The 23,941-nt window shown below is 41.0% G+C and overlaps 1 protein-coding gene across 7 annotated transcripts in view; it reads left to right on the top strand.

Annotated features, from left to right (window-relative positions):
• The first annotated feature begins 673 nt into the window (after positions 1-673).
• The window catches only part of TMEM181 (transmembrane protein 181), a 126,391-nt gene continuing 103,123 nt past the window's right edge, over positions 674-23,941 (top strand). The window contains exons 1-2 of one of the 7 annotated variants that reach the window (XM_033937789.1): positions 13,662-13,751; positions 20,829-20,974. In XM_033937789.1, coding sequence (XP_033793680.1) covers positions 20,928-20,974 — 47 coding nt within the window. In that variant the 5' untranslated portion in view covers positions 13,662-13,751; positions 20,829-20,927. Of the gene's footprint in view, positions 1,012-13,618; positions 13,752-13,806; positions 14,088-20,828; positions 20,975-23,941 lie in introns of those variants that run through there. The other 6 variants (XM_033937793.1, XM_033937790.1, XM_033937794.1 and 3 more) reach the window with 6 other exon arrangements.

The following is a 23,941-nucleotide window of genomic DNA, read 5'->3' as shown; positions in this document are numbered from 1 at the left end:
AAACCACGCTATGGTTTTGTAAAAGGGGGGTTACTTCTGTGTGAAACTTTAGGGGTTTTAATGGTCTCTTTCATCTGCCTAATAGAATAAATGGCAAATATGCTATAGCTTTGCTTGGAAAGCTCCAAGTCTAATGTAGCTTTATTGTTGCGGAGGGGTTTGATCTTTACCCATCCACCATCCTCTCATTAGGACTGAAACTCTGGCCCATTTTCAAACTCAAGGTATATTTTCCTTGCTGAACCCTCCCCCCCTCCCCCCACACCACCATCCTATTAAATTTTAGAGAGTTATTTAAGCCCGAGATGGACAGACGTTTTCAACCAGTTGTATATCATTTCAGGCCAACATTCCATTGGATATTTAAAATATTTGTTTCTTTGGCTTTGGCTGGAAAGAATTTAAAAAATTCAAACTATTATGCATTTTATAACTGGGTTAGTTATACATTATGTTGGTCTGTGCTATGGGAGAAAAGTGCAGATAGTCTTTCCTCGTCTTATACAAATCTTTAATGTCTGCTGGGTTGATGCCAGCAAAAAGGCTGTTGTATTAAAGAAAGGGTTAAATTAGCTGTTCTGCCCTGGGAGTTGTCGCTGCACACAGCTGCTCAGCAGCAAGCTGTCACGTGACTCCCCTTCCATCCTTTTGCGATTCATGCCTTGAATTCTAAATAATCCAGGTCCAAGTCTTTGTAGCACCAGGAGAAAGCAGCCTGATCTCATTTCACGGAAAGAGTACAGCAAAGATGTCATAAAAAGAGGAAGAAAACGGAGAAGGCAGCATCTACACATTTGCCTATGGATTATTAGGAAATCCAGCAGCTGCAGTCTGCCATTTACTCCCCACTTCCCTCTCATCGCTAAAAGAAAGGAGCAAAATGGATACGGATTATCCATCTTTTGAAAACCCTCTTTGCAATGAGCTGAAAGAATTCTGCAAAAGGGTACAAGAAACGTACAAGGAATTAAAGGAAGACTTGACACCCTACAGAGATGATCGCTATTACAGGTATGGGGGAGGTGGAAGATGTCAGCCTCCATAAAATATTAAATCTCTTAGGAGAATATGATGAGTGAGAATGGGGCGGGGCGAGGGGAGGGTAGCAAACCGCTTCCTGTTGCATAAAAGCTTTCACAATAAGAGGTTTATCTTCTATTAGGCTATATCAAATCTGTAGAGGTGATGTTTCTGGGTTGGTTACCTGAAAAGCCTGATGCAGGAAAGATGATGTGTATACCTAGAAACAGTACCTGTGCATTTTCATGTTTTGTTTTTAGTTTTATAGTTGGAGACCCCAGCAGGATTAAAACAACAAAAAAAACAAAAACAATCAATCAACTGTCAAAATACATACAAGATCTATCTCCTCCCCCCCCCCCAAAAAAAAAAAAGGGTTTAACTGTGGAGATTTATAAGATAGATAAATATAATCTATCTGTAAGGAATTCTACTAGTACAATTTTTGTTTTACATATAATCACACTAGCCTGGCTTAGGCCATGGCTAGTTCTGTAGTGGGATTTATCTTGGGACTGGGGGCTTTACTGTGAGTCACGGCAACTGTGCCCAGTGTTGAGCACAGCAAGAGCCATTTTTATGTTCTAAAAATACATAGAAGTAGGAAGAGCCATGCTTGTATTCGGTGTAGGTTAGAGAATGCACACTAATTTATTTATTTAAAAGATTTAACTGCCTATAATTAGGCAGTTTTACAAAAAACAATAATATAAAATAAAAAACATACAACATATATTATACTAATGATTTATGATATTACATTTTAAATTATTTTTCTAAATTTTGCATGTTGTTCACAAATGAAAGTGGCTCTTGTCATTAAGGGCAGTGTTTCTCAACCTAGGTACTCCAGGGAGTATGCGGGCCGCCTGTTGAGGGTACGTGAGCTGGCCTGGGAACTCTCCCTGCTTGCTCTCCTCACTGAAGCCACCGCCACCGCAGATTTCTCCCTGCCTCCCTGCCCCACCTCCGAAGCTGCTACGTTCCATTACCCTCCTCCCTCCCTCCCCCTCTGACCCTGCCATGCTCCATTCCCCCGTTGCCACCACCGATGCAGCAACAGAGACAGGGAAGGTGCTTGCAGCGACTGCACAAGCGGCTGGCCTACAAGCCTTCCCCCCCCCCCACGTCAATTTTGACTTCAGAGAGAAGGTTCCGGGCCAGCCAGGCAGCAGTGAGTGGGAGTAGAGAAAGACATGGGACAAATTTTTCCCCATCCCCACAGGAACTCAATTTCTCCATCCTGTCCCCGTGAGTTTTGTCATTGTCCCTGCCCCATTCCTGTAAGCTCTGCCTTAACCACACAAGCCTTGAACACTTATGATTTTAAAGTGTTTGATGAGGACAGAGCGTGCAGGAATGGGGAAAGGACAGGAAAAGAACTCGCCGGGACAGGCAAATGAGTTCCCATGGGAAAGGGGAAAAATTTGTCCTTGTGTCATTCTCTAAGTGGGAGTTAAGAGTTGAAAGCAGCTTCATGAAAGTGGCCTTTTAGCTTGGATTTCAATACTGTAAGAGACAGAACTCTTAACTTTGAGGGGGAGATTCTCAAAAGGATTTTCGGGGGCCTTTACCAATCACGATTGCAGCTTCCGAGAACCCTATGCAAATGCATTACAAGGAGCTCATAAGTATTAAAATGAGCACTCCTTGTAATGAACAGAAGTGAATCCCCACCTCTTACTGGGTCAAATTTTCTGGCAGGTCTGGAGCTGCCGGTAGTAATTTGTGCATCTGTTATGTTAGTGTATGTCCTGTGCCTATGGTCAGAATACAGCTGCACAACAGCTGCATCCATATTGGGTGTTTAAATATAACAACTGCTCATGAGCTCTGGAGATCGGAAGTTGTACTGGGCCTGTGCAGAAGAGCTGTATCTGAGAGTTTAAATAAGGGGGCAGGGAAAGGAACATTGCCAAGGAGGCAAGAGGGGCTTGGAGGCTCTTTTGTAAAAAAAAAAAAAAAAGATATGCGGACTTCAGCTTAATAGTCTGACAGGGCTATATAACTCTTATATAGACCCTGGTTAAATATCCGCTGGTCTCGCATAAGCTCCAGCACCCAGCCCACCTGAAATTAGCCCCCAATATTCAGTGCTAGTGCTGTCAGGGCACTGAACATTGGGGGTTAATTTAACTAGCAATGGTTAACTAGCATTAAAAACAAACCAACCCCAAAACACTGTTGCTGGCTGAATATCAGAGAGTCAAAGTTCAGAAACTTAATCTGACTAATGCCATCCATCTCACCCATGTTCATCACATCAAAGCAACAAATCAAAAGCAAATAAATTTGCAGTCTTTGTCAGATTTATCATAAATGCATTATTGGGGAGTAGAACATTCCCAGGCTTCCTTAAATTGTCATAACAGACTTCAGACCTAACTAATCCCCCCCCCCCCCCTTTTACTAAGCCACGGTATAGGTTTCTACTGCAGCCTCTGATGCTCATAGAATTTCTGTGAGTGGAGCAGTGTCAGAGCATTTAGTGCTCCGGGCCGCAGTAAAAGGGGGCCTAAGCTGGATAATTTTCACTCAGTGTTTAATATACCCTCTTTAGGGAAAGTGATTGAAGAGCCCCAGATATTCAACAGCTACAGGCATTTTGAATAGGTCTAAACTGCTGGATGCCTAGCCATTGTCTGAATTGTATTCCTTGGGATTTGGGGTTCCACAACTTAGCTCTTTTAGCCATTCTTTTTAGCTTACAGATATTTTCTCTATGTGCTTGATATTTTCAGTTGCATGCTGATATCATCTTACTGGTCTGTCTTTTTATCCCTATTGATGACATTCAATCATTTAATCTTGCTACTCATTTTCATTGCTTATCTGATTGGAGTGCTGAGAGCGGCCTGGCAATTAATTGTAGGAAGAATGAGGCACTGGTTGTGTCTTTGCACTGAAGCGTATTTCACTGGAAGGACACAAGATACTGATATGAGAGAAGTTGGTACCTTGGAATTGTGTCTAATCAGGGGTTTCCGACTATTCACCTATCAGAAGATATTTTTTTGCATTTTTGCTTTCTTATACTTTGACCCTAATTTGTGGAATACCCTTCCCCCTCTTTTTAAAGCAAGAAAATAAATATATTTTATTTTATGAGCGAAAGTACATTTATTTGAGCCTCCTTCTCGTCGATTCTTTGTTGGAATGACCCTTTCTATTTTGTTATATTGTTAAAGGCAAGGGATTAGGATTTGATATACTGCCTTTCTGTGGTTATAATCGAAGTGGTTTACACATTATAGGTACTTATTTTGTACCTGGGGCAGTGAAGGGTTAAGTGACTTGCCCAGAGTCACAAGAACTGTAGTGGGAATTAAACCCGATTCCCCCTGGTTCTCAGGCTGCTGAACCTCCTCAACTCCACTGTGGCTTAGGTAGCTTTGCTTAAGTGTGTATGTTTTATGTTTATTGGGGTTTAAAAAAATAATGTTACCCCCCTGATTTTCAAAGTGATTTAACCAGGCTGGAAAAGCTCCTGCCCAATTAAATTGCTTATGTCCATCTTAGCACTGATATTCAGTGGCACTTAACTGGACAGTGCCACTGAATACAACTACTGACCACCCCTGCATTGTCCAGTTAATACTGGGGTGATTTGTGAACGGATCATGGATAGAGCCGTGGAGGAGATCGATATTCACCCCACTAACTAGTTAAGTAAGCAGCTAAAGGGTAATGAGATTTGATATATAGCTTTTGTGTGGTACAATCAAAGAAGTTTACATTTATTATATGCAGGTACTTTCTGTGTTCTTATAGGCCCATAATCTAAGGATTTTGTACCTGGGACAATGGAGGTTACAACACTTGCCCAGAGTCCCAAGGAGCTGCAATGGGAGCCAAACCCAGTTCCCCAAGTTCTCAGCCCACTGCACTAACCATTAGGCTACTCCTCTTCTCCAGCATAAGGGCTGTCCTATCTCAATCTGTATACTTTGGAGGAAAGGCGGGAGAGGGGAGATATGATTGAGATGTTTAAATACCTACGTGGTGTAAATGCACATGAATCGTGTCCCTTTCATTTGAAAGGAAGCTTTGGAATGAGAGGGCAAATGATGAAGTTAAGAGGTGATAGGCTCAGGAATAATCTAAGGAAATAATTTTTACAGAAAGGGTGGTAGATGTGTGGAACAGTCTCCTGGTAGAGACAGAGACTGTGTCTGATTTCAAGAAAGCCTGGGATAGGCATGTGGGATCTCTTAGACTAGAGGAAGAGATAATAATTACTGCAGATGGGCAGACTGGATGGGCCATTTGGCCTTTATCTGCCATCATGTTTCTATGCTTTGCTGTGGAGGTAACTAGGTCTGAATCTTAGCTAGTACCTGGTTAACCTATAGATAGTACCAGAGTGTTTCCAGTGCCCTCCTCCTGTCCTGATCCCTTCTCCTCCCCTGAAGCAAATAGAAACAAAGAAACATAGAAGCATGTTGGCAGATAAAGGCTTAATGGCACATCCAGTCTGCCCTTCTCCACTATCCATTATCTTCTCTTCTCCCTAAGAGATCCCACATGCCTGTCCAATGCTTTGTTGAATTCAGATACAGTCTTCGTCTCCACCACCTCCACCGGGAGACCATTCCACGCGTCTACCACCCTTTCTGTAAACAAGTATTTTCTTACATTACTCCTGAGCTTATCACCTCTTAACTTCATCCTATGCCCTTCTCCTTCTTGAGTTTTCCTTCATTTGAAAAAGACTCACCTGTATATTAACACCACAGAGCTATTTTAACATATTCTATCATATCCCTTCTCTCCCTTCTTTCCTCTAGAGTATACATATTAAGTTCTCTAAGTCTGTCCCCATACAATTTATGATAAAGGCCACTAACCAACTTTGTAGCAGCCCTCTGGACCGACACCATTCTAGTTATATATTTTTGAAGGTACAGTCTCCAAAATTGCACACAGTATTCCAAATGAGGCCTCACCAAAGACTTATACAGCAGCATTATCACCTCCCTTTTCCTACTGGCCATTCTTCTCTTTAACCCTTTCAGGACCATAAGGATCGTAGGCCAATTTTTGTGGGTTTGACGACATTTTTATGGTAAAAAGGGCTTGCAGATGCCAAAAAATTGATTTTTTTTGTGAAATATCATTAAAAAAAAAAAAATAAATCAAACTTCTGGCTTATGGACAGTGTGGCAAGTGAATCTTCTCGTCAATCTGGCAACGACGCTAATGAATGAATGTCGGAACCAGTTTGTTTACATAAAGGCAGTATCATATGGAATCCGTACATATCAAATTTAGAACTGTAGACTATCCCAATCAAAATTTATAGGATTTTAAAGTTATGGGACAAATATGTCCCTTGGTCCTGAAAGGGTTAAGCACCCAAGCATCTTCCTGGCTTTGACCGTCACCTTTTCTATCTGTTTTGCCACCTTGAGATCATCAGACACAATCACCCCCAAGTCCCACTCTTCTTCCGTACACAAAAGTTCCTCATCTCTTATACCTTTCTCCTTGATTTTTGCAGCCCAAGTGCATGACTCTACATTTTTTAGCATTAAATCTTAGTTGCCAGTTGCTTGCCCATTCTTCAAGCTTCACCAGATCCCTCCTCATGTTATCCACACCCTCTGGGGTGTCTACCCTATTATAGAGCTTGGTATCATTTACAAAAAGGCAAACTTTGCCAGACAGTCCTTCCATAATATCACTCACAAATATGTTAAATAGAGCCGACTCAAGGACAGATACCTGCTGCACTCCACTTACAACATCCTTTTCCTCTGAGTATACTCCATTTACCACTGCCCTTTGTCTCCTTCCACTTAACCAGTTTTTAATCCAATTTGTCACTTTAGGGTCTATACCACATGCATTTAGTTTATTTATCAATCTCCTATGCGGCACCGTTCGAAGGTTTTGCTAAAGTCCAAGTAAACTACATCAGCGCCCCTCCCATATCCAACTGTTTGGTCACCCAGTCAACGAAATCAATCAGATTTGTCTGACAAGACCTGCCTCTCGTAAAACCATGCTGCCTCAGGTCTTCCAGTCCATTCAATTCTAGAAATCTCACTATCCTTCGCTTAAGAAGCATTTCCATTAGTTTACTCATTACTGAGGTTAGACTAACCAGTCTGTAAGTCCCAACTTCCTCCTTACTTCCACTCTTGTGCATAGGGACCATATCTGCCCTTCTCCAGTCCTCCAGGACCACACCAGACTCTAAGGAAGCATTGAAAAGATAAGACAACAGAACCACCAGAACCTCTCTGAGTTCCTTGAGTACCATGATGTATCCCATTAGGCCCCATTACCTTGTCTATTTTTAATTTAGCTAGTTCCTCGCAAACATAGTCTTCTGAGAATCTTTCTGGATCTACACTTCTATTCCCATTTCTGCAGTCCTACCCCCCAGTCTTGCTAGGCTTGGCCCAAGCCATCTCCCCTGGGACTACCTTGAAGTTCACTGATGGTCTAGGAGGCATATGAGCAGAAATGATATCCAGTGCCTCAGAAAGGCTGTTGTGACTCCTTAGAGGCAGTCTTGTAGTATATGCAAGTACCATGAGACTATTGCTACAAGTCAAGGAGGCTATTTTGAGGTTATATCTGTGGGCATTACCTTTTACCATATGCCCCCCCCCCCCCCATCAGACCACCAGGGAGATTTAAGGTAGACCTGGAGGGGCCTATTGGGTGAGGGTTTGGGACTGGCTTCTGCTTCAGGGGGAGATGAGAGGGATGAGGTACCTCTTTCTCATTATGCAGATCCTAGTGGATATGTAGCTTGGGACCATATAACTGTCTTATGTGGTCCACAGTTAAACATTAGCTAGGACTCACATAAGCTCTGGTGGCCTGTTCAATATGAATTACCCCTGGATATTCAGGGTTGGTGCGTGGACATCCAAGTTGTGATTTTCAAAATGCAAATTTGAGATGGTTTTCTCTGCTGTTCATCTAAATTGCAAGGGGCATGCTGGGGTCAGCCCAGAATTTGGGATGTTTTCCTGGGATAATGGCAAAATTGGGACTTTTTATCTGGATCTGTTTTAATCATGACTAACCCCCTCTTCTATGAAACCGCACTAGCAGTTTTTAGTGCAGAGAGAGCACAGAGAGCTGTGCTGGATGGCCCATGCTGCTCCTGATGCTCATTAAGTTCCTATGAGAGTCAGAAGCAGCGTGGGCCATTCAGCACGGCTCCCTGCGCTAGAAACTGCAGTTTCTTAGAAGAGGGGGAAAGTCATTAAAAGGTGACTAAATGACTAGCTGACCACTGGAGGGTGTAAGTCCTGACCTCACCTTAATTTCCTAGTGGTCACTGATCCATCCTACCCCCCCAAAGATGTGGTGACAGTACATACTACTCTGTGGCAGCTTCAGATATTATGGCCATTCCTATTAGATCAGCAAACTGGTACCAGGAGTAGGCTAGAGGTCAGTGCAATGGACTGTAGAGAAAGGTACCCAGTTCATATCCCACTCTGACTAGTATACTTGTGTTGGAAATTGTGAGCCTTCCAACTGTACCTACAGATAGGACACACCAGCAGACCTGAGGGCTTTTGTAGGTATAGTAGGTTATCTAGGTGTTTCTGGAGGACTCGCAGTACTAAATAAGGGTGTTAAAATTGGATTTGTACCTGGGTTCCTTTATGTGAAATCCACTGCACTGACCACTAGGCTGCCCCTAAACTCTGCTCGGATGTCTGTGTGATCAGTTTACTAGGAATGGTGCCATATAGCCATCCCTATAGCTTTTGTGTGTTTTTCTTTAGGACTTGAAAAAAAAAATAGTACTTAAAGAAATATGTACGGAGCACAAAAATGTCTGGAAATAAGAGATTTTTGAAACAACAAAACCCCCCAAATATTTTTCCTAATTAGAACATGGCCATTACCAACACCTACTTACCATGTGCTAATTGGTTATTATGTAGCGACACATCTGCATTAATCAATTAACACTGGGTATACTGGAGGAATAGCCTAGTGGTTGGAGCTGCTGCCCCAGTATCCTGAGGTTGCAGGTTCAATCCATGGGAAGTCACTTAACCCTCCATTGCCCCAGGTACCATAGTTACGTTGCGAGCCTGCCAGGACAGATAGGGAAACTACTTAAGAGTACCTGTTTATTGTTCAATGTACTGTAAACCGCTTTGATATCTGCAGAGGAAATGTGGTATAGCAAATAAAGATAACCATAACCTTCTCACATAGGAAAAAGTAAGCGTCAGTTTCTTCCTGCCTTTTAAGCTGTCCTTAGCAATGCCATAATAATGTGACTTGCTCTGATTGTCTCTCTGATAATGCACTTTGGCCAACTGGTTCTCTGAGAATGTATCTTATCTGATTGTTCCTCAGTACTTATTTTAACCTAGGAACTCCCATGCTACCTACCTTTAGGTTGGTCTTTTGTATGAGTTCCTGGATGTCTTGCATCCTTGACTTACCTTTTGGTTCTGATTCTTTTCTAGCTAGCCTGTACCTGTTTTCTATGTTCCTACCTGCTGGTTTATTGTCTGTTATCTTGGTGAGTCTGACCATATTCTAGAGTTCTTTAGTGTGGCTGTAGCCTCACAAACTGGTAATTGTCTATTCTTAACTCTAAGAGGAATACCTTGGACTTGTGTTTTGAAGAGTTCATAGGCAAAAGTGCGTGCCGACAACCCAGCGCTGACAACTGAGCGCAAGGCAGAAGCGCGCCGAAGAAAACCAGTATTTTAAGGGGCTCCGATGGGGGGTGCTTGAATCATGTGGTCTCTGGCTAGGGATTGCATGCCAACATGTTTTGCTTTCCCAGCTTTATCAAACATTCTACCGCCAGAAACTGTGACCACTATGTCCTCAGATATTACCAGTCTTAACATAAAATAAAGTGATTGCTTCATTGCAACTGATTGACAGTAGCTAATACGTTCAAGCACCATAAGATCCCATTGTTCATTTGATAATTCTATCTTCAATTCATTAGCCCAAATATCTTTTAATCCATTCTCTTTTGTTGTTCTTTGTGAATTACAACTTTGTACCAGTTTGACACTTCATGACCTAAGCCTGTAATTCTTTCACATTGTAATAAAATACTTGGTTTAGATGGTTTCAATGAACTTTTAAAAAGGCTAATCGCAAGTGGAAGCTGAAGCCACTTAAAACTATGAGTGAATTTAACTTGATGACTATCTCTTAATTCCACAAAAGACGAGCTTGTCTCATATCATGACATCTTCCATTGTATATATATTCAATTTCATCCATTCTTTCCATAGTAATGATTCACCATCAATACGAATCTTTTTGGTTTATTTTTTATAATTTTTATTTATAAAAAATTTCCAGAAAAGAAAAACCCCAACCCAACAAAGAAAACTATAGATTCACAATACAGCAAACAATGCAGCTAATTCCAAAGTACAGTGGTGCCTCACACAACGAACTTAATTCGTTCCAGGAGCAAGTTTGTTATGCGAAAAGTTCGTTGTGTGAAACGCGTTTTCCCATAAGAATACATGTAAAACAAAATAATTCGTTCTGCAGCCCTGTTGTCCCATAAGAATACATGTAAAACAAAATAATTCGTTCTGCAGCCCTACATTTCCCTCCCTCCACCTCACCTTATATGCAGAGTTTGCCAGCTTTCTTTTTCACCCAGCCGCACGATTTCAAAAAGCTGTGCACGCGCAGCTGCTGGAGTTGATCAATGTTCTCCTCTCCTGCAACTTCCGGTTTCCGGTTGCGTCAGAGGAGAAGATTGAACAACAGAGCATGCGCGCATGTGCTGCTCTTTGAAAGTGTGTGGCTGGCCGAAAAAGAAAGCCGGAAAACTCGGTATCTAAGGTAAGGTGGAGGGAGATGATGGAACACTGCATTCAGACAGGAGGGTGCTGCTGTTCCCGGCTCACATTAGGAAGCGGCGAGAGTAGTTCCGCCCCCCCCCGGGCCCCTCGGGCGACTTCGTTGTGTGAAACGAAGTTCGTTATAGGGAGCAAGACAAAAAGTTCGTTATGCGCAGCGTTCGCTGTGCGAGGCGTCCGTTATGCGAGGCACCACTGTATCTGCAAATAAAAACACCTTGTGAATCCCCAGAACCCACCATTTCCTACCCGCCAACCCCTACCCCCAAAACTCCCCCCCCTCAGAATAATCCAATACAGAAACATCTAATAACAAAGGCCTTCAAGTAGTACAGAAGACAAGAAGAGAGAGGTGGAAAGGGCAACACCCCCATATCCCAAATGTTACCAGGAAAAGATTCTAACAGGTAGCCATCGGATAGTCCCCCTCCAAATCAAGTAAGGGTCCCACATCTTATGATAAAGGGGCATAGTGTAACGTCAAAACACCGTCAATTTGGACATTAGATGTAAAGAATCCAGGTGAACCCAAACTCATTGTATACCCGGTAAATCCTTACGTTTCCAGCTAGCAGCAATTTCAAGGCGGGCTGCCGTGAACAAATCTTTTTGTTATTCCACAATGGACATCTAAACGTGTTTCCATAGGGGACGACCAATTGTCAGTCCAAATCAACAAGTGTTTTTTGCATGGAACTAATAATTGGATTTGACTTCAATTGCTTAAGTAATTCAATTCCTATTGCATCATTTATACGAAGTGGGAAAAACAAATCTTTGTTCCAAGGAGCACCAACTCGGTAAGTTAAACTTTTCCGGTGTTAGCCAATACATAGCCTGTCTTAGTATAAAAGCCCAATGATACTTGTAGAAATATGGAAAATTCACTCCTCCATAGTCTTTTGTTAACTGCAAGGTCTTAAATGCTATCCTCGGTTGCTTATTGTGCCAAATAAATTTACTGATCTCCTTATCTAATTCTTTATATACTGGTGATGAAAAAAAGATGGAATCGTGCTCAAACAGTACATAATTGTAGGAGCTATCATCATTTTTACAGTTTCTACTCTTCCCCTCCAGGAAAGCCACTTTGGTGTTAATTTTCTAATTAACTCTAACAATAAGCAATAGCTTCTTTTCATTTACCATAATAGTCTCGTACAATGAGGAGCATATTTGTATGCCAAGATACTTAAAACCCCCTGGTACCCATTTAAATGGAAAATCTGCAAAAAGTTCTTTAACACTAAATACATTGGCAGGCATAAGCTCTGATTTGGACCAATTTATCTTGTATCCTGAGAACGCCCCAAATTTGTTTATAACATTCAACAATTTGGGAATGGAATTAGATGGATTTGTAAGATACAATAATATATCATCCGCATCAAGTTTGCAAGTTTTAGAATTAAACGGGATACCTTCAATCATAACATCCTGTTTGATTGCCAACAACAGGAGTTCTAATACAAGGTCAAATAACAGTGGAGACAGAGGGCAACCTTGCCTAGTTCCTCCGTGTAAAGAAAAACTATCTGATAAGACAGTTATTAACATACAGTCTTGCACATGGGGACACAAAGAACTCCAACCATATTACAAAAATCTTTTCCTAGATCAAACCAATCTAATACTTTCAACAAATAGGGCCATTCTACCCTGTCGAATGCTTTTTCAGCATCAGCATCATATAAGCAGGTGATTCAAGAGACTCTGCAATCTGAAGCAATTGGAAACAAAGTCTGGTATTATTTGCAGAATGACGTCCTGAAATAAAGCCAGTCTGCTCTGGCGCAGTTAGGCTTGATAAAACTTTTGCCAGTCTGTCTGCCAGGACTTTTGCATAAATTTTTGTATCAACATTAATTAAAGATATGGGTCTATAGTTACACACTTCTAGTGGATCCCTATCTGGCTTAGGGATTACAATCATGAGGCTTCCCTGATAGAGCCTTTGACTGAACTTTGTTCTAAGATATGTTTATACAAATCAAGCAAATGAGGGATCAGAAGGCTTTGAAAGTGCTTGAAGAATTCTACTGTATATCCGTTAAAGCCCAATGTTTTGCCTGACTGCATTGGGAACTTATTGCTTTAGCAATCTCCTCTCCAAAAATCGGTAGATTTAACACTTTTTTTTTATCATCGTCGGAGAATTTAGGTCCCCTAAGGCTATTCTTCTGTTCTTGTGGGGGGGAGGGGTCTAGACCTCAGCTATGGTGAGGGAGATAGGGCTTTAGAAGTACTGTACTACTGGTACTACTACTATTGTTTTTTATATCGCTACCAGACATATGCAGCGCTGTACAGAGTCACAAAGCCAGTCCCTGCTCGAAAGAGCTTACAATCTAAAAACAGACAAACAGGATGTCATGGATATTGCTTCTGAACAGCCAACACATAACCAGCAAGGTTAGGGATGGGGAGGGGCAGACACAGGGTGAAATATGGACCTAGCCAGTTAGCGGAACCAGACCATTAGGACAGAACAAATAAAAAAGCAGCCTTACTTTATGTACCAAGTTTAACCAGACCCCTGTTGGTGTGCCTGGTTAAACTCGCTTAGGGTCTGGCAGACCCCCCACCCCTTGCTGGTAAGACAGAGATCCGTTATTATATAAGCCTTGCCACCACAGAGTCTCTCCTAGCTCATGTGGCAAGCAGCGCCGACCCTGTCTTCTCATTAGCTCGCTGCCAACATGGAAAAGGGTGCGCGGGAATCTCAGCCACCAGCGCTTTCCTTTTCTCACCGCAGCCACGGTTACGAACGCGGAGGAAGATGGGAAAAGAAACGCACGCGCGGACGTCGCGTCAGCGCACGGATGACGTATCGGGAAGTAGTATGCGGATGTGAGCTGTTGGTGGGGCAGCGGCAGCAGCAGCCGCAGCCATGGAACCGTAAGTGAGAGCGTGCGGGGGGACGCGCGCGCGCGCGGAACCTTCAGTCGCTAGGCTGTAATGGTAGGGGCGGGAAGGCGGCGCGTGTCTCTTCAGAGTCCGAATGATGACTGTCCTCAGCCCGGGCTCTGGTGCTTGCACTGTAGGAGCCAACTCGTCAAAATTATTGGGGGTGCTAAACCCCACAGAAATTGACCTCTCTCTGGATACAATCAAGGAGTTTTATTGGGGGTGCTCAAGTCCCCCCAGTCAGAGCTGGCTCCTTTGGCTTGCACTGCTTGCTCGCTGTTGGTCCTCATCGCTGTGTCTGCAGCTGCCTCGCTGGCTTTTGTGATGGTAGTTTGTTGCTCTTGTGTGTCTGTGCGCTCCGTGGTCTTGGGGGGGGGGGGGGGGGCTATACTGTCGTAGGGTTGTCTCTGGTGGCAGCATTAGTTTCCCCTGTCCGCCCTTCGTTGCTTACGGACAATAACTTATTTTGACCCCTTTCTGTGCTGTGGGAGAGACAAGTATTAGATGCGTCTGTTTGTTGCCGTGCATTAATCAAATGCTCCTAAAAAGAAATTCACTATGTGCACAATCGATTCCACGCGTGTCGGTCAACAAATGTTTAATGGACTAAAAAGTTAATTGTGCTATAACTCCCTCCCTCCCCCCCCGAAAAAAAAAATTACGTGAAAACAAGTAAAAAATGTTTTCTGTGCTCTAGGCTTAATGTTCAAAGAAGAGCTCTCCACTGCATTTTTTTTTTCTTTATAATCTTTTTCGATAGAATAGAGACCCTGCCAACATAATCGTGTTGTCATTTATATTCTGTTGACAGCTGTGGAACTTGCTTTAAATTTCTGGTGCGATGATGGGCTTGGGGCCAATACCATTTGGATCTGGAAAGAACCAATCACCGTAATCGAAAGAATGTAATGCAGGAAAAGTAAATCTGAGTGTTTTTTTCCCCAGCAACTTCCTTTTCCTTATGTGTAAGACATGAAAACCACCTTATACTTTCCATGTACAAGTCCTAAACACAAAAGCACATTAAAACACTGTTCTGAAATCCAGATCTTTGTTCTAGATTCTTAAAAGTGATTAGCAAACTGGAAACCAAACCTATATAATTTCATGCAACAGATATTTTGTTGAAGGGTTAAAGAACAGTAGCAAATTTATATCAGTTAAACTACGGTGTTGCACTTTGAACGGTAAGGTATATATGCTACTGCTGATCTTGTGACACATTGATAAGTGCCTATTGTCCTAGGCATTTCTGTGGATTCTCTTTGCTTCAGCTGCCAACTTTAGATACCTTTTAACCTGATGCGTCAGAAATATATGTCTGAATGTAATGCCTTTGGGTGTGGACTTTGGCTCTGCACTGTTTGAGGCTTTTTGCCACCTGGTTGTGTGCAAAAACTTTAACCTCTTGCTTTGTTTCTTTTACTGATATGAGAGCTAAATGTTGCCGTGTCATGGCTTTTTCCCATGGTAGGGAATTGTTGAAGTAGACCTCTGTCAGTAAAAAAATAAAAAATCATTCTGAATGAAAGGGGGTGGTCAGGGAAATGTTGGAATGCCCCACCGTATTACAGCTTTGGCTGTTAGCCTCCATGTTAGACATGTATGTTCACCTGTCAGGGTTTTCTCTCTCCCCACCCCCTAAAAAGTGGTGTATGGGCTTCATTTTATTGTCAGGATTTGCTAAGTCAATATTCAAAACTGAAATGGTTCCAACTGGACAACTGATGTTTCAAAAGTATTTTCCCTAAAGATGATCATTTAAAAAAATGATTTTTTCTGCATTAAGTATTAAATATTTGATCATCAGTAGTAATGGAAACAGAAAGCATGCTCTGTAACATGCCTCCGTAGAGTTTTACAGTATGGATATAGTAGATGTATGTTAAGGGCAACTATCTTTCTAGGGCTTTAAATAGTCATATAGTTATATCTAAATTGAAAATAAAATCACTTTTCTTACCTTTGTTGTCTGATAATTTTATTTTTCTACTCCTATTTTCCTAGTCTCTGGGTAAATTTCCTTCTGTCTGTGCTCTTAACTCTGTTTCCAGGGCCTTCTTATCCATTTGCTGTTTATATCTCCTTTACTTTCTGCCCTACATCCATCTTTTCCTTATAAATCAGGGATATAAATTAACAGCAACAGAAGTCGGAAAGAATTTGAAAGTAACAAAAAGCTGACTTCAATGGGAAAAACTGTCTATAGGGAGTGATCAATTAAATATATAAAATGCTCAGAGACATGAAACTCTGAAGGGAAGGCTACTAAATCTCCCTGCAATAAGAGTTCACCTTCCAGTCATTGCAACTTCATAAATCAATGATCACGCTCTAAGACACGAAAGAGCTATTTAAATAAATTTCAAAATTTTTGTATTCCTTCAAATGTATTGAGAGCGATATCTTCTCTTGATTTATCGAAAAACAGCCATCACTATGTTAATTGGATGTATTAAAGTTCACTTAGCTTTTAAGCTTGGTTTGAGGGGTCCCAACATGGCCCCGTTTCAATCTCTGCTTCAGGAGACCCGATTGTAGGATGTTCAAAAAAGCTTAGTGCTATAAATTGTTATAGTTCTTTAAACTTCGTGATGTACGGTCACATCTATAAACATAAAGAGTATCGGGTTATGTGTGGGTAAAAATCCATACTCACACTAAACCTACTATGTTTATAATCATTCATTAGGCAAAACCATTAGAAAGGGAAACGCATTACAATAGTACATACCACTGCTGGAGCTCACTGTTAGTTCTGAAAGTTCCAACTGCCAGCAAGGCGCTGTGAGTTGATGCATGTTTTAAAATAGGGAGTGGGAGGAGGAGACTCCGTATACACTTGATACGTGGAATTAAAGATCTGGTAAAATTAAAGTTGAAATTAAATGACCTCTCGATGGCAATGTACAGAGCATAGGTGAAAATAAAGTTCAGTCAAAGAAACGCCACCCATTCTATTTCATTATTGAGTCATACGGGTGTAACGTGTTGAGAAGGTAAATCGACTTCTGTTCTTTCTTCCATAGCATTTGTGCCAGATTGCCTCCTCTGGTTGTAGCAACTGTGTCTAAAATTGAGTATTTCAAGTCTGTCAGATCATGTTGTTTCTCAAGCCAGTTGGAGACCAGGGGGAGCCTCCTTCACTTCTGACCTAATCCTGCTGATGTGTTCCCCTATCCTAGTTTTAATGCTGCGGGTGGTTCACTCTACATAATGAAGATTGCATGGGTATTGAATTATGTACACAACTTATTGAGAGTTACAGTCTGTAGTGGGACAATCAAATTTATACATGTTTGTGGTGGTAAACTGCATGTGTCTCAATTTAATACTCTGTGCACACATCCTACAATGTCCACAAGGATTATGTTCTCCCGATGACCTGGTCCTTGAATCATATCTGAGAAACTGTGAGTGCACCAGACGTTGTTTCAAATTTTGTTGTTTAGAAAAAGCAAATCTAGGTAAATCTTGAAATTCCTGATGATATTGCATGATGCCCCAATGTTGTTTAATGACACGTTTGATTTGAAACGCTAAGGTGGAATATGGGAGTACACAAACTAACGCTTGTTCATCTTGTTTAGGCACGGGGTTCAATAGTAGCGATCTGTTAGCGTATAGAGCTCTTTTGTATGCTTTATGAATCACTGAAGGGGGATAACCCCTCTCTTGAAATTTAAGTTTCATGCCACTGGCTTTACTGATGTACTCATGAACTGCAGTACACAATCTTCAGAGGCACAAAAACTGGCCAACCGGAATGTTATTCCTTAGATGTTTAGGGTGGAAACTGCTATATTGTAGAAGATTATTCCTGTCGGTGGTTTTCCGGTATATACTGGTCTTGAACTGTCCTTGATCCAGTGTGATGTTAATGTCTAGAAAAGGTACCTGACACATATCGGTATGCATTGTAAACTGCAGATTATGGTCACATGAGTTCACCCATTTGAAAAATAGGTCAAGATTTGCTAGAGTGCCTGTCCATACGGCAAAAATATCATCTATATAACGCTTCCAAATTAAAAAATATTTCCAAAAGTCAGAAGCGTACAAAAATGTTTGTTCAAATTTAGATACATATAAACAGGCAATGGAGGGCGCCATCTTGGCCCCCATTGATGTACCCTTGATTTGTTTATAATATGTCAGGAGAGTAGGGAGCCTGAGGAATCACAGGTGTGTTGTGTTTGGCTAAGAAACTTCGTATCAAATGTGAAGAATGGGCAGATGCATTATCGTGATGCTGCCCACAGGTCTGGCCGTTTGTGTCTCACAGCGTTATGAAGGCAATGCAGAACCTCTTGGTAGTATGGTTGTGCCGTGTGGTAGGTACTCGTGATGAATCACGCCACTGGAGTCAATGAAGATGGTCAGCATGACTTTGACATTGCTGAGGACCTGTCTTGCTTTTTCTGGTCTCAGGGATGTTGAATGCTTCCATTGTAATGACATCAACTTGGTTTCTGGGTCTTATCCATATACCCAGGACTCATTGCCAGTGATCACTGTGCTGAGGAAGTTGGAATCACTATTCACAATCTCCAGCATGTCCTGTGCAATCTCCAAACGGAGTTGCTTCTGCTCGATCGTTAGCAGCTTTAGCACAAAATTTGCTGAAATTCTCCTGAAGCCCAAATCCTCAGTCAAAATGGAATTAAAGGATCCAATGCTGATGCTCGCCTTTTCTGCAAGTTCTCTGATCGTGATTCAATGATCCTGCATTACCAGGTCAATGATGATCTCATTTCTGGATGTTGAGGGCCTACCAGAACCAGGTCAATGACGATTTCATTTCTGGATATTGAGAGCCTACTAGAACGTGCTTCACTTTCCACTGATGTGCAGCCATCTCCGAAGTCCTGTTGAATCTTGTGGATTGTTTCCACTTGGGAATCGCCAAGCATTACACAAAATTTAATGCAGTAGTGTTCAACTTTTTATGTCATTTTGTCAAAAACAAAAATCTGACGGTGCTCACTTACCTTTCCTCACTCTTCAGTGGTCTGCCGGAGACTGCCAGAGAGCTTCTGTATGCATTAGGGTCGCCTACATACGTGAACCAAATCATGCCTCTCTAGCTTTATTTGTTTACGCAAGAAAAATTAAGGTCTGATACTTTTTTGAATGGCCCTCATAGAAGGAAGCAACAAGTCAATAACCACAAAATTGGTTCAAAAACAATCTATTAAGCGATTAGGGCTCTTCAGCTTGGAAAAGAGATGGCTGAGGGGAGATATGATTGAAGTCTACAAAATCCTGAGTGGAGTAGAATGGGTACAAGTGGATCGATTTTTCACTCCGTCCAAAATTACAAAGACTAGGGGACACTCGATGAAGTTACAGGGAAATACTTTTAAAACCAATGGGAGGAAAAAATTTTTTCATTCAGAGAATAGTTAAGTTCTGGAACGCATTGCCAGAGGTTGTGGTAAGAGGGGATAGTCTAGGTGGTTTTAAGAAAGGTTTGGTCAAGTTCCTAGAGGAAAAATCAATAATCTATTATTGACAAAGACAGGGGGAAGCCACTGCTTGCTCTGGATTGGTAGCATGGAATATTGCTACCCCTTGGGTTTTGGCTAGTTACTTGTGACCTAGATTGGCCCCATGAGAACGGGCAACTTGGCTTGATGGACAATTGGTGTGACCCAGTAAGGCTGTTCTTATGTTCGGTGCACAGGTATAAAATAAGAATAAAACAGGAAGATTCCCAACCCCCCCCCAAAGTGGAACAAAAACAAGCACCCCAAAGGAGCACAGTACAACAAAAGTCGAGAATGACAGGCAACAGAGAAAAAACTGTAACACCGCCAGATGCGGTCAAACTTATGCAGGTGGCTGTGCTTAGTAGCTGTAAGTTTATACATAGTATGCCGCTGATGTAACTTGTACACCACCAAAGCCAGTAAGGCTACACCAGCTAGAACAAGTCTAGTTGCTGTAAAAAACAAACAAACAAACAATTTACAAAAACTTAATTCCCCAGTGTCCAAATTAGGTTCTTATTGACAAAGAAGCACCATCTCCCACGAAGCACAAACGTCTCATCCCAAGATCTTGTATAACAGCACAAAAATAGAAGTCTAATATCCGTGGCCCTAAGAACAATCCCACCACATATGTTTATAGGTTCTCTCCAACAAAGCCCCTCGCCTCCATTCCCCATGCGTGCCAACAACACAGGGATAGAGTATCAGCGCAGGAGCACCATTTTCTATTCATCCCATAGAGGCCACCTGAGACCAAATGCCTTCTCATTCAGATACAGTATGCCCCATCCCAAATCCTGCTCCCAAGCCTTCATATAGGATAAGAGCCCCAGCTGAGCATTTAAATATTTGTAAAGGGCTAAAATTGTCCCCTTCTGAAGCGTGGGACCCACTAGCTGTTCAAAATGAGTTTTCCCACCACCCAGCTCCCAAAAGCGGCCACCTCCATTTAAAAAAAAATGGCATTTCAATTAGTTTTTTAATTGGTGCAATTAATTACTGCGCCAATTGAACCAATGAAAATAATTAAATTAGGCGGCGGTAGAGTGCCTACCGCTGCCTAATTTACAGCGCTGTTATTGGAATCGGGGCCAGAATGTCTTGTATTTCAGTGCCGGTTTAAAAATATATCAATTCAAGATTGTTTTCATTAACCCTTTCAGGACCAAGGGACATATTTGTCCCATAACTTTAAAATCCTATAAATTTTGATTGGGATAGTCTACAGTTCTAAATTTGATATGTACGGATTCCATATGATACTGCCTTTATGTAAACAAACTGGTTCCGACATTCATTCATTAGCGTCGTTGCTAGATTGATGAGAAGATTCACTTGCCACACTGTCCATAAGCCAGAAGTGTGATTTTTTAAAATAAAAATAATGATATTTCACAAAAAAATCAATTTTTTGGCATCTGCAAGCCCTTTTTACCATAAAAATGTCGTCAAAACCACAAAAATTGGCCTACGATCCTTATGGTCCTGAAAGGGTTAAAGGATTGATTGTTTGAAAATGATAAATATCACTCCTTTTATAAGATATTGTCTGTTGTTTTTTGTTTTTTTTTAGTTTTTCATCATGGTAAACTATCCATAGGAGAAGATAGCTTTGTCAACTGCATTGGCTTCCTGTGAAGGCAAGAAGAACAGTGAATTACAATTCAATATCATGCGACAAAGTAGAGACAAGGGTCATAAATTAATTCCCCATAAAATGTATGAAACAGATAAGTTTTTAACATTTTCTGTAATATGAATAGGAAATAGAAGATCTGATTAGAGGCAACAATTCCATTCAGCAACATGTAGTCTAATAAGAGACCATTCGTTCCAAATACTTTTTATATAAACAGCCTCTAGCTGATGGAAACACAAAAAACGTAGGGGCCCGCAACAAGCAAGTAGGTCGACTAAATAGAAAAAAAATGTTCAACTAGGTAGCTTGGAGCCAGGCCATAAAGAACCTTATAATAAAAACAAACAACCAAATTTAAATAAGGTTATTGTATGTTCTCTTATCTTGCTACCCACATTGAACTAGAAGGTATTGGGGGATACAGATGAAGGTTTATGTTATGTTGCTTAATACTGGCTTATCATTCAGGGACTTTAGGCAACAATGTCATTTCATATAGAGAAATTCAAATGAGAAGTGGTTGAAAAGCACTGATGGCAAATATTAAAATATTTTCTTTAAATAACTATCAAAAGAAAAAAAGATTTTAGGTTTTGGTTTTTTTTTTTTAGATATCCTAAGTCTGATCTTTGTCTTTTGCAAGAAATACATTTAAATAATACAGAATCTAATAAATTGAAGGATTGGTTAAATATTGTGTATTTGCATCAGCAATCCATTTTTTAAAATGTGGCAATATTGGTCAATAAGTCATCAAAAATTCATCCTGAAATCACCAACATGATCCAGATGGTAGATGGATATTATTTAATATTTCTATCGGTAAGACTAAGGGATCCTTTTACGAAGGTGCGCTAGCGTTTTTAGCGCACGCACCGGATTAGCGTGCACTATCTGAAAAACTACCACCTGCTCAAGGGGAGGCGGTAGCGGCTAGCGTGCAGGGCATTTTAGCGCGCGCTATCCCGCGCGTTAAGGCTCTAACACACCTTCGTGAAAAGAGCCCTAAATATTCCTTAATGTCTGTGCTCCCTCAATAGGAGATGTAGAATTTTTTCAACAAATTCGTACTGAGCTTCTGAGTATATTATACGAAAATGTTATAATACGAGCTGGAAATTTCAATATTGATCCTACTTTGGATAGAAAACCTAACAGAATTATTGAAAAGAACAAACACTGGTCTTAATCATTTATTGGAATACACAAAAAATCAGGTAAAACTACCCTGTGTAGAGCAAAACAGAAAAAGGAACAGAAGATGGCTTAGTGGAGAGAGATGGAGACTACAGTATCCGAAAGACTTCGGGCTGCGATAGCGGTTTTAGCGCGCTCAGCGCACGCTGAATTGCCCTGCGCGCTAGATCTTAATGCTGGCATTGAGTTCTAGCTGCATAGCGCGGGTTTAGCATGTGCTAAAAATGCTATTGCAGCTTAGTAAAAGGAGCCCTTAGAATTTACTTTCTGCTCACAAGTCCACAAATCAATTTTTTGGAATTGACTTTTTTTGTTTTCTAAAAGCCTTGTACAACATGTTTTCTGTAGAGAGTATAATATCTGACCACGGCTGGAATATCAAGTGACTTGTTGACAAATGTTGTTTCATCTCTGCCTCCCACTATAGCATTTCAATAATGCAGTATTGAAGGTTTACAACTTTATAACTGATCTGTCTGATAGTATAAAACATTATTTTGAATTAAATGAGGAATCTGTCTCATTTCCTATTATTTTGTGGGATGCTTTCAAAGCCATTATTAGAAGACGCATAATGTCATTCACTGCTAAATCTCGTAAGCACCAAAAATCTTACACAGAAGAGCTGAAATCGGACATTAAAATGGTTGAAGGCCAATTAATAAACAAATGGTCCTTGGCTGGTAGTGAAAAACTTATGATGCTAAGATTCAAATACAACAAACTATTTACAAATAAAGCTAGAGGTGAATTATTTATTCAGCAATTGACCTATTATGAATCAAGAAAAAAACAACAAATTGTTTCAGTACATGATGAAAAAGGGTAATGTTTTTCAAAATCTAATGAAATAGTTGAACAAGTTCTTTAAAATAGTTGAACATCAGAAAGTACAGATGATATCTCATACAGAGAAAATTTCTTATCTAATGTTAATTTCTTTAATCAGGATCATGAACATCTAGAAAATGGCATCGATATTAAAGTTGTGTTAAATGAAGGCACAGTTGTACATCATTTGACGAGTATCTGCCAACAATAAATCCTGTTTGGACAATATCAGTTTTGAAATACACCGTTATGAGCCTATTTGCACTAATTATTGCAAGTATCTTGTCATCAATGTTTATTTAAAACATATGATCTGTAACATAGTAGATGACGGCAGATAACGACCCGAATGGTTCATCCAGTCTGCCCAACCTGATTCCATCTAATAATTTGTTGGGTTATTTTTTTTTTTTCCTTCTTAGCTATTTCTGGGCAAGAATCCAAAGCTCTGCCTGGTACTGTTCTTAGGTTCCAACTACTGAAGTGTCTGTCAAAAATTAGCCAATTCAGTAGGACTGCAACCTGGCTTTTGGTAATACAATTATTACAATTATCAGGTACTCCATCACATGAAAGCATGGCATTATACGTTTCTAACAGATAAGGTTTTATTAAATATTTAAAAGGTATCATAAAATTCCACAGTTAGTCCCGTTTTAAGAAAAATTCTGATATGGCATTAAATATTTCTATCTATACAACTTACCCCTCCTTTTACTAACCAACGATAGCGGTGCAGGGAGGTGTGCTGAATGCTCCCGATACTCATAGTCTATGAGCGAAGCATTCAGCGCATCTCCCTGCGCTAATTACCGCTATTGCGGTATAAAAGGAAGGGTGGGTTAATGTTCTAGCTTTCTTGGTGTCTCTTGATGCTGAGAAGGCTTTTGACAGAGTTGAATGGGAAACTATGGGCTTCTTTTACAAAGGTGCGTTAGGGCCTTAACGCACGGAATAGCGCACGCTAGCCGCTACCGCCTCACCTTGAGCAGGCGGTAGTTTTTCCAGTTAGCGCGCGC

The sequence above is a fragment of the Geotrypetes seraphini genome, chromosome 3, assembly GCF_902459505.1.
Source record: "Geotrypetes seraphini chromosome 3, aGeoSer1.1, whole genome shotgun sequence".
In the NCBI taxonomy this organism is placed as follows: Eukaryota; Metazoa; Chordata; class Amphibia; order Gymnophiona; family Dermophiidae; genus Geotrypetes; species Geotrypetes seraphini.
This window is presented reverse-complemented; position numbering and strand designations above follow the sequence as displayed.